The 15746-nt window shown below is 32.9% G+C and overlaps 1 protein-coding gene across 2 annotated transcripts in view; it reads left to right on the top strand.

Annotated features, from left to right (window-relative positions):
- The window catches only part of PAPPA (pappalysin 1), a 266709-nt gene that overhangs the window by 66780 nt on the left and 184183 nt on the right, over positions 1-15746 (top strand). For both annotated transcript variants that reach the window (XM_003757073.2, XM_031954192.1), the window contains exon 4: positions 3280-3573. In XM_003757073.2, coding sequence (XP_003757121.1) covers positions 3280-3573 — 294 coding nt within the window. The remainder of the gene's footprint in view (positions 1-3279; positions 3574-15746) is intronic.

Consider the following 15746-nt stretch of genomic DNA (forward strand, 5'->3'; position numbering starts at 1 on the left):
TACAACAAGGTGTTAACTCAGTATGATTGATGAGATGATGATTCTCTAATTTATATTACTTAATACTTAGTATGATGATGTAATAAAGACTTTAGACTCTATTCCTGACTGTCCTCATGGTGATTATCTTGGTGAGACTGAGGTCTGTCCAGAGGACCTCATTTAATATACATTATTAATATTTTCTCCATTACTTTAATAAATCTGAAGAATCAGCAAAACAATAAATAAAGCTTTGATTTGTAGCATTTGCTCATTTCTAAAATGCAAAAGGTTACTCTGAAAACTAAACAGTAAGTTCCCACAAGCCAGATCAAGCTGGCTCCAGTATATCCTTGTTGATACTTCAATATTGTTTCTTTCTCTACAGTTTTTTTTTTTCTTTCCTTACTGTAGATGCTCTATTCTCTCTCAGCCAATCCACTTCCTTTCTGCTCCTTCCAGATCTTGCTGAAATGTCCCTCCTCCCTTCATGAAACCTTCCCTGGCTGACTCTACTCAAAGACAGTATCTCTTTTCATTCCCAGCATTCCTTCAGGTTCTGAGGATACCTAATCATCATAGTTTACAAATGTGAATGAGGTGCTCGGACTAGATGACCTTTTTTGAGGTCTCTTAGAATTGAAAGAACCTAGCTTCAAATCATGCCTCTTACTCTTACATGATATGCTTCTGGGCAAGTCACTTAAACTAAATTTCCTTTTTTTGCATTTCCTTAGTTGCAAAATGATAGCACTGAACTGGAAGGAAAAATATAGTTCTATAGCTGTAAATGGACTGAAGAGGCTATCCAATTCAACTTGTATCTTTTATATTTGAGGAATACTGGATGCAACAAGGAGAAATGATTTACTCCAAGTCAACTATATAACATATATTAGAGGTGGAATTTGACTTTAGAATAAGAGTCTTTTCCTCTTTTGTATACCAAGGTACCTTCCGATCTACATCTATAATTCTGTGCTCACTAAACTAGAGAGCAAGAAATATTGGGGCTAGTCCTAACCCTTCTTCCAAGTTATTGAATAACCTTATGAAAGTGATTCATTTTTTCTTAAACAATATTAGGTTCCTCGTTTGTAAAATTGGGGTGTTAGACCATGTAATGTCAAAAAAATAGACCACATATGCTGTAACAAATATAGAAAATTATTGAAAGATTTATATACTCTACTGTAGAGTGAAGCCAAGCTAAGAATATAATATACATAAGTACTATAACAATATAAATGGAAAGATAACAACATGTACTTATAAACATCAAAAGTTATTGTTGTGAAATTATAAAAAATAAGCTTGTTTCTGAATAAGACAGAACTGGATTCTCTTAACCTACCTTTTGTGAGGTAAGAGGTCCACATGGTTGTGTGTTTTTGACTTTTTCTATATATTGATCAGTTTTGCTGATTTTTTTTTAATTTTCCTTCTATATTCTTTTCTCTTTCTCTTTTTTCTTTTGGCTTTTAAAGTACTCTTTGTTATAGGAATTGGTTCTTTGGGAGGAGGAGGAATGTTACTTGAGAAAACTATGAGGATATAAAAAAAAGACATTCATAAAAACTTATTTTTAAAAAAATCTATTTTATGATTCTGTGTTACACTATAATTTTAGAATAAAGTGAGCAAATAGACTTCCTGAAATGAAATTATTAGATTATCAATTCCATGAGACTTAGGAGAGTATCATTTCCCCCTTTTCATATCTATAGAATTTCACACAAAGCCTTTTATGTAAGACACAAATAATAAATCATTTCTTAATTAAATATAAAAAAGGATAGGTAGAGAAGATAAAGGATTGAGCCATGGTGCATCTATATATTTTTGTGGGCTTTTTTAACACTGATATTATGATTTTATTGGTATAAGGAGCTTCTGATGAGGAACTTTATCTATTATTGCAGATTGGCACCTTCTCTTCATTTTAGAATGCTTATAGAGCTGTCTGGAGGCACTGAGAGGTTAGATGTTTACAGGCAAGAAATTGTCTTAAGAAGGTAAAAGATAAAGGTTAAATGTTTGGATTTGAGTGTGAAGACATAGCTAAAAGATAAAGATCAATGCTAAGAGATAAAGCCATTGGGTTAGGTCCTTGGGCGTGTAGTCTCTGGAATTACATCACATTATCCATTTGCTAAATTCAGTGGTGAATTTTATATGGTGAAACTTTAGACAAAGCTGCTCAATATATTGAAAAAGTCCAAAAATATGTGCAATAATATGGACCTTCTACCTCCACCAAGAGATGGGTTAAAAGAATCCTCTCATATATATATATATATATATATATATATATATATATATATAGCCATGGAATACTTGTGGAATACTATTTTGCTAATCACTGAATCTGAGCCACTCTAGTTCTTAGTGTGCTCGTCCAAAAATGAAGGAAGTAGACTAATAAATCCCTATGGTGCTTTCCATAGGGAATATATTTTTTGTCGTATATTTTATGTTATGAAAGGAAATTCCTTTCCATTCTGATGTGTAAGGTCCGGTGATTCTAATGGTTTTGCGGACAACACTTTGTGAGGACCTTCTTGGAAATTAGTGAAGGCACAGTCCTACTATAGGATCATGGAATCATAGATTAAAAACTGGAAGAGATGGTGAAAACCACCTGAATTCATTGTGCTATGTCTGAGAGGCAGTTATTGTATGACCTTTTTTTTTTTTTTTTCCTTTCTTTTTAATGTTTCTTCAAAATTACTAGGTACTGGGGCAGCTAAGTGGTGCGGTGGGTAGAGTACCAGTTCTGAAGTCAGGAGGACCTGAGTTTAAATGTGGTTTCAGACACTTAATACTTTCCTTGGGCAAGTCACTTAACCTCAAAACCTCAATTATTAGGTACCAATGATATGCAGGGTTTTATACACAATGGGAAACTAGATATATTTTCCTATCTGGAGAAATTGTCACAAACCCCAAAACAAACAAACAAAAAATGAAAGCAAAAGGCATTCTCAATAAATGAATAAATACGGTCAGAACTGGGGAGTCACCAGGTAGAATAACAAAAATTTTTTCTTTTCATTTTCTCTATAAACATGTCTATTTTGACACTAACTTCTTGAACAAAATTCCTCTTCCGAATAAACAAAATAATTTCCTGAGGTCACTTCCAGTTCAAACTTTAAGATTGCCTGAAACAGAATAAATACTTACTAACTGCTTATTGACTGACAAACTGATTGATTTTGTGATTCTCAATTATATGTCATTTTACTGAGAAACAACTTACTGTACTTCTCAATTTACCTGGTTTTCCCCTTGCAGGTGGTATCGTCCTGAACCCATCATTCTATGGCATTCCTGGGCACACACACACAATGACCCATGAGATTGGGCATAGTCTAGGTCTTTACCATATCTTTCGAGGTATATCAGAAATCCAGTCCTGCAGTGACCCATGTATGGAGATTGAGCCTTCCTATGAAACTGGTGATCTCTGCAGTGATACCAACCCAGCTCCCAAGCACAAGTTGTGTGGGGACCCAGCACCAGGAAATGATACATGTGGCTTCCGGACCTTCCTCAACACACCGTACAACAACTTCATGAGCTATGCAGGTATGTAATTTGGTACTAAATTTTATGAATCTACTACTATTTTTATATAGCATGTTGAGCACAAAGAGGGCATTATTTTTGTTCAAAAGCCCTGGAATATAGTCTCTTCTGATGTAACTCAATTCATGGTCTCCAAGAAGTTGTTTTCCCTTAGCCTAGTCTTTTCATTTATCAAATGACGTGATAATAGGTATTTCAAAAGGAGCACAGTGAGGATCAAAAGAGATAGTGAGAACTTTAGAAAGTTAAAATCACTCTATAAATCTTGATTTCTACACTTAGCCCTATGACTTGGATTAAGTCATTTTCCCAGAGTCTCAGTTTTCATATCTGAGTGATGGTGATAAATAATCACTTTCATTAACTAACTTACAGATTCTAATGGGGAAGTGGATTACAAATGTCAAAAGTATGTGTGTATATACATATATATATATATATATATATATATATATATATATATGTGTGTGTGTGTGTGTATATGCACATATATACATATATATACTTGCATATATATACACATACACACACATATATATTATAAACATATATATGTTAAATCACTATGGAAAGATTTTGTATCATTTTCAATAGTGATAATTTTAGTAATAATAACAATAATATCACTTTTTGTAGGTTGCTATTTGAAAGAGATTCCAAAACAAAAACCTCCTTATTTGTCTAAAATATCAGATGTCTTTTAATTTTTCTCTGCATCCCCAAGTCTGGAAAGACACATTTTATTTAGTCCATTTTCTTTTTCCTTTATAGAATCTAATTTCATTAGAAATAAATAAAATAAAAACACATCCCTGAGACTCAGTTTCCTCACCTAATAAATCATTGGACAAAACATTGTCTAGGCTTCATTCTAATTCTGGAATTTTAAGTTACTTTCCAACGGTTCAGATTCCATAAACTTTTTTTTTTTTTTTTTTTTTTTGCTGAGGCAATTGGGGTTAAGTGATTTGCCCAGGGTCACACAGCTAGGAAGTGTTAAGTGTCTAAGGTCAAATTTGAACTCCAGTCTTCCTGATTTCAGGGCTGGTGCTCTGTCCACTGCACCACCTAGCTGCCCCAGATTCCATGAACTCTTAAAAACAACTGGCTGCTATCACATTTTTTTAGGCTCCCAGGAAGACATCAGACCTGTCCTCTAGTATCATTTCTCTGGAGTGTGATGCTCCTATCATAAATAAGGATAAAAAAGATACATAACCATTCTAAAGAGTTCCAAAATATTTGCACAAAAGCAGATCCTCACAGGGTTAAAGAACCCTGATGGGATCCATATTCAACCTCAATAGTCCAGTCACTGGGTAGTAATGATTCCATTTTATTCACTCTGCCTTTCATCTATTAAACACAAATACATGCTTACTGATTTAACTGGTCTTTAGCACCTTTCCTATGGATAGCTCATTCTACAGGCAAAATTAACAATAGTATGTGCTGGGATGTTTGCTTTTCTCTTGGGAGTTTAGGAACTGCCATTAGCTACCAGACCACCAGAAAAATAAATCTTTCCTCATTCTTTTTCTTTTTTTTTTTTTAACATATATAGAGTGATTGATTTATCATGGTGACTTTTTTTTAAAAAGAACTACTCAGCTCACTGACCCATTCAGAGTAGAACTAATTCATTGAGCTATGATAACAAACTTGCACCCACAAAAGCATATTTAAGGCAACCACAGCTTTGAAATGTTTGTTTTCCTTAGACTCTGATAGATGGTGTGACAAAAGCAGCTGGATTAAATTCAAAAAGCAGGACAAGATCAGGTTCTTGGTGCTGAACTACTCAAGACAGACCTTACTGTGGATGTAGGAATTGGGAGTCCATTTCTTGGGATCTTGGACAACTCATTTTTTCTTTTAGGAATGAATCTTTCCTATTCAGCATCTGATAGTAGACATTTATTAAATATGATTTCATCATGTATTAGGAGTCATAAAGACATAAATATGATGTAATCCTCACCTTCAAACAGTTTACAATCTGATAAGAGTAATAATAAAATTATATAAATAAATGTGATACATACATAAGAATATTACAAAGTACTATGAGATCAGATGAAGGAGAGTGATTTGGGAAAAAAACAAGTAAACTTGAAGTGGGCCGAAAACTAAAAATAATACTATAAAAGTAATAATAAAGATAAAACTACTTCCCATTTATATTTTATAGGAAAATAGAATCATAGATGTAGAACTGGAAGGAAACTTAAGGCTTATTGACTCTAACCCCTCATTTTACAGATGAGGAAATTGAGGCCCAAGGTCACACATAACTAGTAAATATCTGAGACAGTGTTTGATATCAAGTCTTTGGATGCTTAAGTCACTCACTTATGCATTGGATCTTATTTTAAAATTTCTTAAACAACTAAACATAATTTAGTACAAAAGGAATTGTTATGTAATAGAATTTTGGGGTTTACCATTTTGTGATAGTCTCAGTGTTCAAGATATACAAAGATGCACTTAAGTAAAAAGAATTAGATTTTTAGACTGTAATCTCTTTCAGGGCAACATTAAGTCATTTTTCAATTCTGTCACCTTACTGCCTAGCAGAGTACCTTGTCAATAGTAGTCATTTGATAAATGCTGATTTTATTAAGTTATTATATTAATTTAGTTCTAAGGCTCTTTCAATTCCTTGTTCACTTATCAATAGTGGCTTCAAGAAAATGAACATGGGAGGACTTGGTTATCCTCTTTAATATTGGCATTAAAGATTTAGCTTGACTATTCATTCACTAACTCACTCACTCATTCATTCATTCATTCAACAAATATTTACTGAGTTTCCTTAGAGGAAAAAAGATGAAATACACATAGTATGTCCGTGATCAAAATCCTACTCAATAAAAGATTTTGAAAGCACAGATTAAAAATTAATTCTAAACCTAATCCTTAAAAATAAGTAGTTCAAAGAACAAATCATATCAACAATCAATAATTTCATTAAAGATAATGACAACAATGAAAAAACATGCTAAAATTTGTAGAATATAGCCAAATCAGTACTTAGGGAAATTTTTGTTTTAATTGCTTATATCAATAATAGTAAAAAAAGGATCTGACCAAAGATTTAGGCAAGCAACTAAAAAAAAAAAAAAAAACCCAACACAATGACAACAACAACAAAAAATTAGTTCCCCTGAACTAAACACTAAAATAAAAATCCTAAAGTAGAAAATGCTAAAAATCAACAAAATCCAAAGTAAAACAATAATAACAACTGCAAAATCATTGAACTAACCCATTGACTAATTTTATTTTCCAAAAGAAAGCTGAAAACCTAACTACCAATATTAAAAAAAAATTATAAAGCTAAATTCACAAACAAGAAAGAGGAAGTAAAAGCAGTCATTAGCAGGAATTTTGCCCAATTATTTGCCAGTAAAATTTATAATCTAAATGAAATGGATGAATATTTATAAAAATATATAAATTCCTCAGATTAATAGAACAGAAAATAGAATATTTAAGTAACCCTATCTTAGAAAAAGGAATTAAACAAGTTATTAAAGAGGTCCTTAAAAGGGGGTAGAGGTGAAGAGGGAGGAGAGAGACGATGAGATGAAAAACAGGATCAGATGAATTTACAAGTTAGTTGTACCAAAAATTTAAAGAATAATTTTAATACTACATAAAATCTTTGGGAAAAAATAAGTAAAGAAGGAGTTCTGGCAAATTCCTTCTAAGCAACAAATAAGGTCTTGCTACTTAAATCACGGTATTCAAAACAGAAAAAAAACAATAATGCAATTGCCTTAGTGAATATTGTTGTACGGATTTTTAATAAAATACTAGCAAGATTATAGGAATATATCACAAAAATCATATTCTATGGCAGAAAGAATCTGTACCAAGAATAGAGATGGTTTAGTATTGGCAAAATTATAAACATAAATTGACCATATATCAATAATTAAAACAATAAATATCACATGATTATTTAAATAGATGCAGATTCATGTATTTGTTTTACAAAACACAAAATTTTTGCCTGATTTTTTAAAATAAGAAATAAATTAAACTTTCCTTAAAAAGACTAAAGCTATAAGCCTATCCAATAAGATCAGAGATGAAACAAAAATGTCTATTATCACAAATACTTTTAAGTATCATTCTACAAATGTTACCTATAGTAATAAGAAAAAAATGAAGGAATAAGCATGAACACTGAGAAAAAAAGCAAAACAATCACTTTTTTTCAGATGATATGATAACTTAGAAAATCCTACTGTCAATTAAAAAAGTAATTTAAAATACTAATAGCTTAAGTAAAGTTGCAAGATAAAAAATAAACCCAGACAAATTATCAGCATTTCTAAATAATACCAACAAAATCCAGCACAATCTTCATTTAAGATAACTATAAACAGCATATAATACATGGAAGTCCACCTGTTATCATTCCCACAGAAATTATATGAACACAATTAAAAAACATTTTACACAAATCAAACCATTCTGAAAATTGGAGAAATAGATTGACCAAGCCAATAATATAAAAAAGACAATACTACCTAAATTAAGTTTCTTATTCAGTGCCTGTTTACTCAGATAATTAAAATACCAAAAAATTATTTCATAGAGCTATAAAAAATTATTAAAAAATTAGGTTTCAAGCCCAAAAAGAATTCCTAGGAGACCTTAAATCTTTTTAAGGTTTTTATCCTTCTTTAAAAAGCAAATTAGAGAAATAGAAGAAAAATTGAAAAGAAGAAATAAAAGTAACATTACAGAATCATGGGAAAAGAGTAAATAGTATGAGAAAAGATATATAAATATATACCTAGGAAAATAATTCTCCCCAAAATAGAATTCATTAAATGGAAAAGAGAGTACAAAAGCTCATTGAAAAATAAATTCCTTATAAAAACCAACTGAACAGGTAGAAATTAGTGATTCTCTGAGACATCAAGATATGATCAAACAACTTTTAAAAGTGGGGGGAAAAGAAGAAAATGTGAATGTTTTCAATAGAAAAGAAATTTACCTAGAAAAAAGTAGATCCAGGAAAGATAATTTAAGAATATTGGATTATCTGGAAATAATGATAAAAAAGAAAAAAATGCTCTGGACAACATCTTTCAAGAAACTGCCAAAGAAAACTGACTGATATATTTAAAAATTATCTTGTGCTTTAAAAAAAAAAAAAAGTAAAATAAATATATGTTTTATTTTACCTGAAGTTGCTTGCAACCTAGGAAGGGAATTAAGACAAATAAATGTAATTAAGTACAGATTATGAATCCCTTAAGAAAGATACAGAGCACAGTGGCACTTTGAGGGATGGATAGCTATACCCTAGCTTCTACAAATAGCCATTCCTGTTTGTGTCCTAATGCCTTTTTGAATAATTTCCTATATCCTTTCCATACCAAATCTTACACATAATGAAGATCCAAAAGTTTTTATTTATGAGCCCACATTGATCTTTTAAATTTTTTCATAAAATTATCTTACTCAAGTTTTAGAAAATACTTCCTTTTTACATCTCTTCTTACCCCACCTACTCCAGTATGTTGGGATTTGTTGAGTAAGTCAATGATTACCTGATTCATGTTGTTTAGGTTTGAGTTTTCATTTAATTATCATTTACAATGAGCTGATTCCTGGACTGGCTTCTGTTTGATAAAGAGCATGCTGCCTTTAATTTTTTGTGTGCCCAAGAGAATAAAAGAAAAGATTGAAAAGAGACTACTGGCCTGAGAGTTAGTAGCATGGATTCTAAGTTAAAAACTTTTTTTTAAACTAGTTATGTGAACCTAACGCTACTTACCCATTTGAATCTCAATTTGCCCACAGATAAAGGGAAGAATTAAACTGCATTATCTCTCTAAGATCCCTTTTAGTTCTAATATCTTATATAATTTTTTTATGTTAAACATAGTAGAAATATATATTAAATCAAATATATGCATATATGTTTATACAATTATTTTTCTGCACAAGAAAAATCAAATCAAACAGGAAAAAAGAATTAGAAATAAAATAAAATGCAAGCAAACAACAAAAAGAATGAAAACGCTATTTTGTGAACCACACTTATTTCCCACAGTCCTCTCTCTGGGTGTGAATACCTCTCTTCATCACAAAATAATTGGAACTGGTCTGAATCATCTCATTGTTAAAGAGAGCCATGTCCATCAGAATTGCTCATTATATAATCTTGTTGTCATGTACAATGTTCTTCTGATTCCATTTATTTCACTTAGCCTCAATTCATGTAAATCTCTCCAAGCTTTTCTGAATTCATCCTGCTGATTATTTCTTACAGAATAATAATATTCCATAACATTCATATACCACAATTTATTCAGCCATTCCCTAACTGATGGTCATCCACTCAGTTTCCATTTTCTTGCTACTACAAAAAGGGCTGCCACAACATTTTTGCACATGTGGGTCCCTTTAATTCCTTAAAGCTCTCTTTGGGATATAAAAGCCCAGTAGAAACACTGCTGGATCAAAGGGTATGTACAGTTTGAAAACTGGACATAGTTCCAAATTGCTCTCCAGAATGGTTGCACTCGTTCACAATTCCACCAACAGTGTAACATCCTATATTATAACATTCTATGTTCTTTTCAGGCTATTTTCTGTGATTCTTTCTAGTTCTATTAACTAAAGGAAAGTACAGTTTGAAGAAAAAATATATTTAAAAGAATTCAGAAATGTATTACAAAATTTTGATATAAATGATTTTAAGTTAATTAATTTTAGGTTTTTAATTATTTTATTATCCATTGGCATTGAGTTCTTAAATTAGCACAGATAACCCCAAATAGACCATGATCCCTCTGCATTCTCCAGGAATGAATGGGTTAATGAGGCCATTTATTAAAAGGTTGCCTTCCCATAAAGAAAGTACTGGATAAGTGTGAGACATTATTATCTTTGAGATTTCTCTTTGTCTCACTGTCTAGATCATATTCTTATCACCATTTGGAGTCCCAATGCCTGTCTTCTTATCACTGCCTTGCTTGTGTGCTGCCTCATATTTAATTCGTAGAATTAGAATCAAGAGAGACTGGGCAGAGAGAGGAGCTATTTTCCTCTATTTTAACATCTTTATTCATTTAGAAGACTGTTCCCCACATTCTATATTCTGTTCTTTTATTGTCCTGTTGATTCACTTCCCAAAGTTACATGAAAATTTGTGTTCATCTTAAGACTGAAAATGGGAGTTGAAATGTTTCTATTAGTGGGTTTTTATTAGTAGTCTCAGCAATTCAGTTACTATTTCATTTAGGGATTGCCAAAGGCCTCTCATCTTTTTCTGGCCCCTTGAACCATAATCACATCATTGTTGTCATTGCTCTGGAAAGAGTGTGTCAAACTATTCCTCTCTCCCCTTAAGTGGCTTCACTCACTATCCCATTGACTGACTTTCTAAATCAGTAGCCATTCCCAAATCTTAGTCAGTAGAAACCTTCCTCTATTAGAATGTCAGCTCCTTGAAGGGAAGATCCAGTCTCATTTTTTTCATTTATGTCCCCAGTGCTTAAGAGAGTCCTTATTTTCATTCATTCATTCATTCCCTGGAAATAGTATAAGAAAAATAAGATTTAAATAATTTTGTGTTCTCTTTGTCATCTCCTAATATTGTACCATCTGTCTTTAACAGCAGACCTATATCTTCCTTGTTATTCTGATCTGAATAGAGGAAAAAATCATTTCATTTCCTTAGGGTTTTTACAAGACTCAGTTTATTTCAAGTTTTAAATTTTTTTATTATTATTATAGCTTTTTATTTACAAAACATATGCATGGGTAATTTTTCAACACTGACCCTTGCAAAACCTTCTGTTCTAACTTTTCCCTTCCTTCCCCCCACACTCTTTCCTAGATAGCAGGTAGTCCAATACATGTTAAATATGTTAAGTATATGTTAAATACAATATATGCATACATATTTATACAGTATCTTGTACAAAAAAATTGGAGCTATAAAAAAAGTAATAAAAACCTCAGAGGAAAAACAAAAAGGCAAACAACAAACAACAGAAAGAGTAGAAATGCTATGTTGTGGTCCACACTCATTTCCCATAGTTCTCTCTCTGGGTGTAAGCTTTAAGTTTTTATAGGTTGTTCTAGAACTCTCTTCTTTTTCTTACCTTTGCTTTTTTCTCTCTCAGTGTTCTCAGTATATATAGTGGACAAAACAATGAAGTTGTTGTCAGAAAGCCTGCATTTGAAGGCTTCTTCTGCTATGTTCTACCTGAATGACTTACTTTGGTCTTTTGCTTCTCTGCCTATAGAGCTTAGGATGTTGACTAGATCAGTTTGAGTTTTAGGGTCTATTAACTTCTATATATTTCTCCTATAACTTCAAAAATTTTCTTCACACTCTTCATTTCACCCATTACTCTTTCCTATACCATCTTCTTTCTTTTGATTCTTACTCTTTGTTAAAACAAAACAAAATAAAACAAAAAACTATACAGACCTTTAAATCTAGTTCCTTGAGATCAGATACCATTTTTTCATTCCTTCTTCCAAAAAGAAGAATAAGTTAACTTGTCTTTATATCCCATTTCAGACAAAGGAATTCACAAGACCGAGAACTGGAAGAAAATTTATAGGTCATCCAAATCAGACACTTCCTTCTGAAGATGTGGAATTTTAGGGTTAGTCAAGATCATCTGAATTTGAATCATGCAGTAGATACATATTGTGTAGTCCTATGCAACACACCTAATCTTTTGGGGTCTCCTTTTCCTCATCTATAAAATGAGGGAGCTACACTTGATGACCTCTAAGATCCTTTAGAGGCAACTCGGCCTGAGAGCTAAAACTCTGGGTCTGGAATCAGGAAAAAAATGAGTACAAATACAATCTCACATTCTTACTAGCTTCTGATCCTGAACAATGCACTTAAGCTGGCTGCCTCAATTTCCTCAACTTTAAAAAGAGGAAAATAACAGCATCTAACTTCCAGGATTGTTATGAAGGTCAAATGAAATATTTGTAAAATAAATAAATAAATAAATAAAAATAAAAATAACACAGTGTCCATCAGATAGCAGGTACTATATAAACATATATCCTCTTTTCTTTTTCTCCTTATATGTCTAGATCTTCTGAAACTGAGATAAAAAGAGAGGTTAAGCTACTTTCCCAAAGTTATACAGTAAAGATCCAAATCAGGAGTTGGACTTACATTCAGCATCCCTTCCATAGGCTACTTTGCTTTCAAAGAGCTTTCTATGTCCTATGTTTTGTATAAACATTTTCCTCTCTGTGTGAATCTACTCCAACATACATGTAGAAGGAAATATTATACACAAAGGAAGCAGTTAACAGATTTTTGTTGATAATATAATTGATTTGCTCTTGAATTTTTGAGTTGTAGAAACTAAATTTTTTCTTAGTAATTAGATGTGAATTAGATACTTGGCTCTAAGGGGAATGCGTGATGCTGATCCAAGGATACAGTAATGGGGGAGAACAGGTCTCCCCATCAGTTGTTACTAACTTAGCTTGTTTGAAGGGTTTGGATAGAGTTCTTAGACTAAAGAATTAACTAGGACTTTGCAGAGTATCTAATCCAATTCCCTCATTTTACAATTGAGGAAACAGACCTAAAGGAATTAAGTGGCTTGCTGAAGATGACCAAAATAGTAGCAGATATGAAATCAAAACCCTATATTGAAATGTCAAGTTCACTTTTCTCTCAAAAAGGCTCCGAATCCCACATCAGGAGGGGAATCTGAGGCTTATGAAAAGAGTTTTGTAGTAAAGAGAAGTACAAATTATTTTCAAAGCTTTTACAGACTCAGGGTTATATTGCTTTTCTGCCATTACCTCAATAGTCCTTCCTTGGTTTTTGGCAGCTAAGTGATAACAGTACATAGACTATTAGGCCTGGAGTCAGGGAAACCTGAGTTCAAATCTAAGACACTTATGAAATATGAGACTCTAAGCAAGTCACTAACTCTGCCTGAATTTCTTCATCTGTAAAGTGTATATAATAATAACCACCTGACGGTGTTGTTGTGAGAATCAAATGAGATAATAATTGTAAAGGTCTTATCACAGTGCATATATTAAGTCATATTTGCACGTTAGCTATTATATAATTTATTTTTCTTTTATGGCGCTTGCTAAAAGCCACTGTGTATTGTCTGGCTTTCTTCAGGAATATTTATGGATTTTACAAAATGTTAGAGGGCTTGATCATCACTACTAACTGAAGAATGAAGAATCAGCTTCTTTAATCCTTTTACTCCCACCACAGAGTTGAGTGCAAGGCTACTATTCCCAAACTCCCTGCATCTGCCTAACCTTATTTTCTGTTTGGTTGATAGAGAAAGCAAGTTAATACTGTGACATCAATGGCAGCAAGTTTATTTTAAGAATAGCTTTGAAACTGCTCCCTCTACCCCCACAAGTTGTCTCCCCAACACACACACACACACACACACACACAAAATCCCAGCTGCAGAAGCTCTGACTAGGAAAGTCTGGGAAGCCTTATTTGTTCCAACTTAAGCCAAAACAACCTCTTCACACCATTCCTGGAGTTAAGTGATTTAGATGCAAATGGGAAGGTAAGGACTAATCTTTATTGCCCAGGGTTTATTTCTGGGTCTTAGAAGGCATCCAGAATCCTGCCTACAGACAAAAAAGTTATTTGTCATTAACTAGCCAAGGAGTATTCAGGTTATTCAAAGGATAATAGTATTTAAAGCCAGAAGGAACTTTACACATTAGTAATGTCATCCTTCCACCTCAGTCTCATAATCTGTTCGTTTGTTATTACTATTAGTGATCTCTGGAGTGTCATGAAGAGTGGGGAAGGTGACATAAAACTGAAAAAGTTCAAATGTTGAAATTATCCAGAAAATGGGGAGGGAAGACAGAAAAAAAAGAGAAAGACATAGAGAGAAATAAAGACAGAAAAAAAAAGAGAAACAGGGAAAGAGAGACAAACTTGGAAGAATGAAAGATATGCAGAAAGACAGAAAACAGGGGGAACAAAGAAAGAGGAAGAGAGAGAGAAGGAAAGAGAGAAGCATAGACAGAGAGAGAGAAGAAGGGGAGGACAGAGAGAGGCAAAAGAAGAAGGGGCGATGACAGTAAAAGAGAGTAGCTGTAGAGACAGGGAGCTATGGAGAGAGAGAGACAAAAGAGAAAAACAGAAAGACAGAGATGGAGAGAAAAGGGGAAAGGGAGGAGAGACAGAGATGAAGAAGGGAGGAAAGAGACAATAAGAAAGACGGCAGAGACAAAGAGAGATATGGAAAGATAGAGAGGGAAGTTAGAAAAAAGCAGCAAGAGATAGAGATGAAGAGGAGGAAAGAGGGAGGAGAGAGAGAAACAGAGAAATAGACAGAGAGAGAGAGCTAGAAAAAGAAACAGTAGAGAGAAGACAGAGGAATGGAAAAATAGAGGGGAGAGACCAAAATAGAGAGAAAGACAGGGGCAAAGAAAAACAGAGGGAGGGAGAAAGAAAGACAGAGACACAGAGATAGAGAGACAAACTAGAGGTCAATGAGTTTCACTCTAATTCCAAGCAAAACTATTGTATGTATTATTTAAGGGATTGTTAGTGAGTTAGTTAAAGGGAAGCACTTCTCTCAAGAACAGGTCATGTCATAATAACATTTCTTTTTCTGACAAATTTTCTAGATTGTTGTACCAAAGTATTCTATAGAAAAAGATTACTTATATTTTAGCAAAGCACTCGATAGAAAGGATTTTGAGATGTGAGCTACATGACAATACAATCAAGTGGATTTTGTATTAGTTGAATGAACAAAAAGAGTCACTATTTGTATTTCATTTTGTACTTCATTTTGGATGGGGGTCTTTTCTGGAATGCCTCAGGTATCCAACTTTGTTCCACTGATTTTCATCGGTTATTGGTACACTGATTTTTATCAGTGATTTAAATGCAGGTACAGAGAGCTTGCTTTCCAAATTTGCAGATGATGCTAAGCCAGGGTTTGGGAGTGAAGGATAACTTGTAGGATAATAAACACAGAGCATCAAGAATCTTGACGGTCTAAAACATTGAATCAAGTCAAAGAAGAAGAAATTTAATAGGGATAAGGATAAAGTCTGACACAGGTTCAAAAAATCATTTTCACAAGTACAAAATGGGCAGAAGTGGCTAGGCAGAAGTTCATCTAAAAAACGCTGGCACT

Source organism: Sarcophilus harrisii, chromosome 2 (genome assembly GCF_902635505.1).
Source record: "Sarcophilus harrisii chromosome 2, mSarHar1.11, whole genome shotgun sequence".
NCBI classification, from domain to species: Eukaryota; Metazoa; Chordata; class Mammalia; order Dasyuromorphia; family Dasyuridae; genus Sarcophilus; species Sarcophilus harrisii.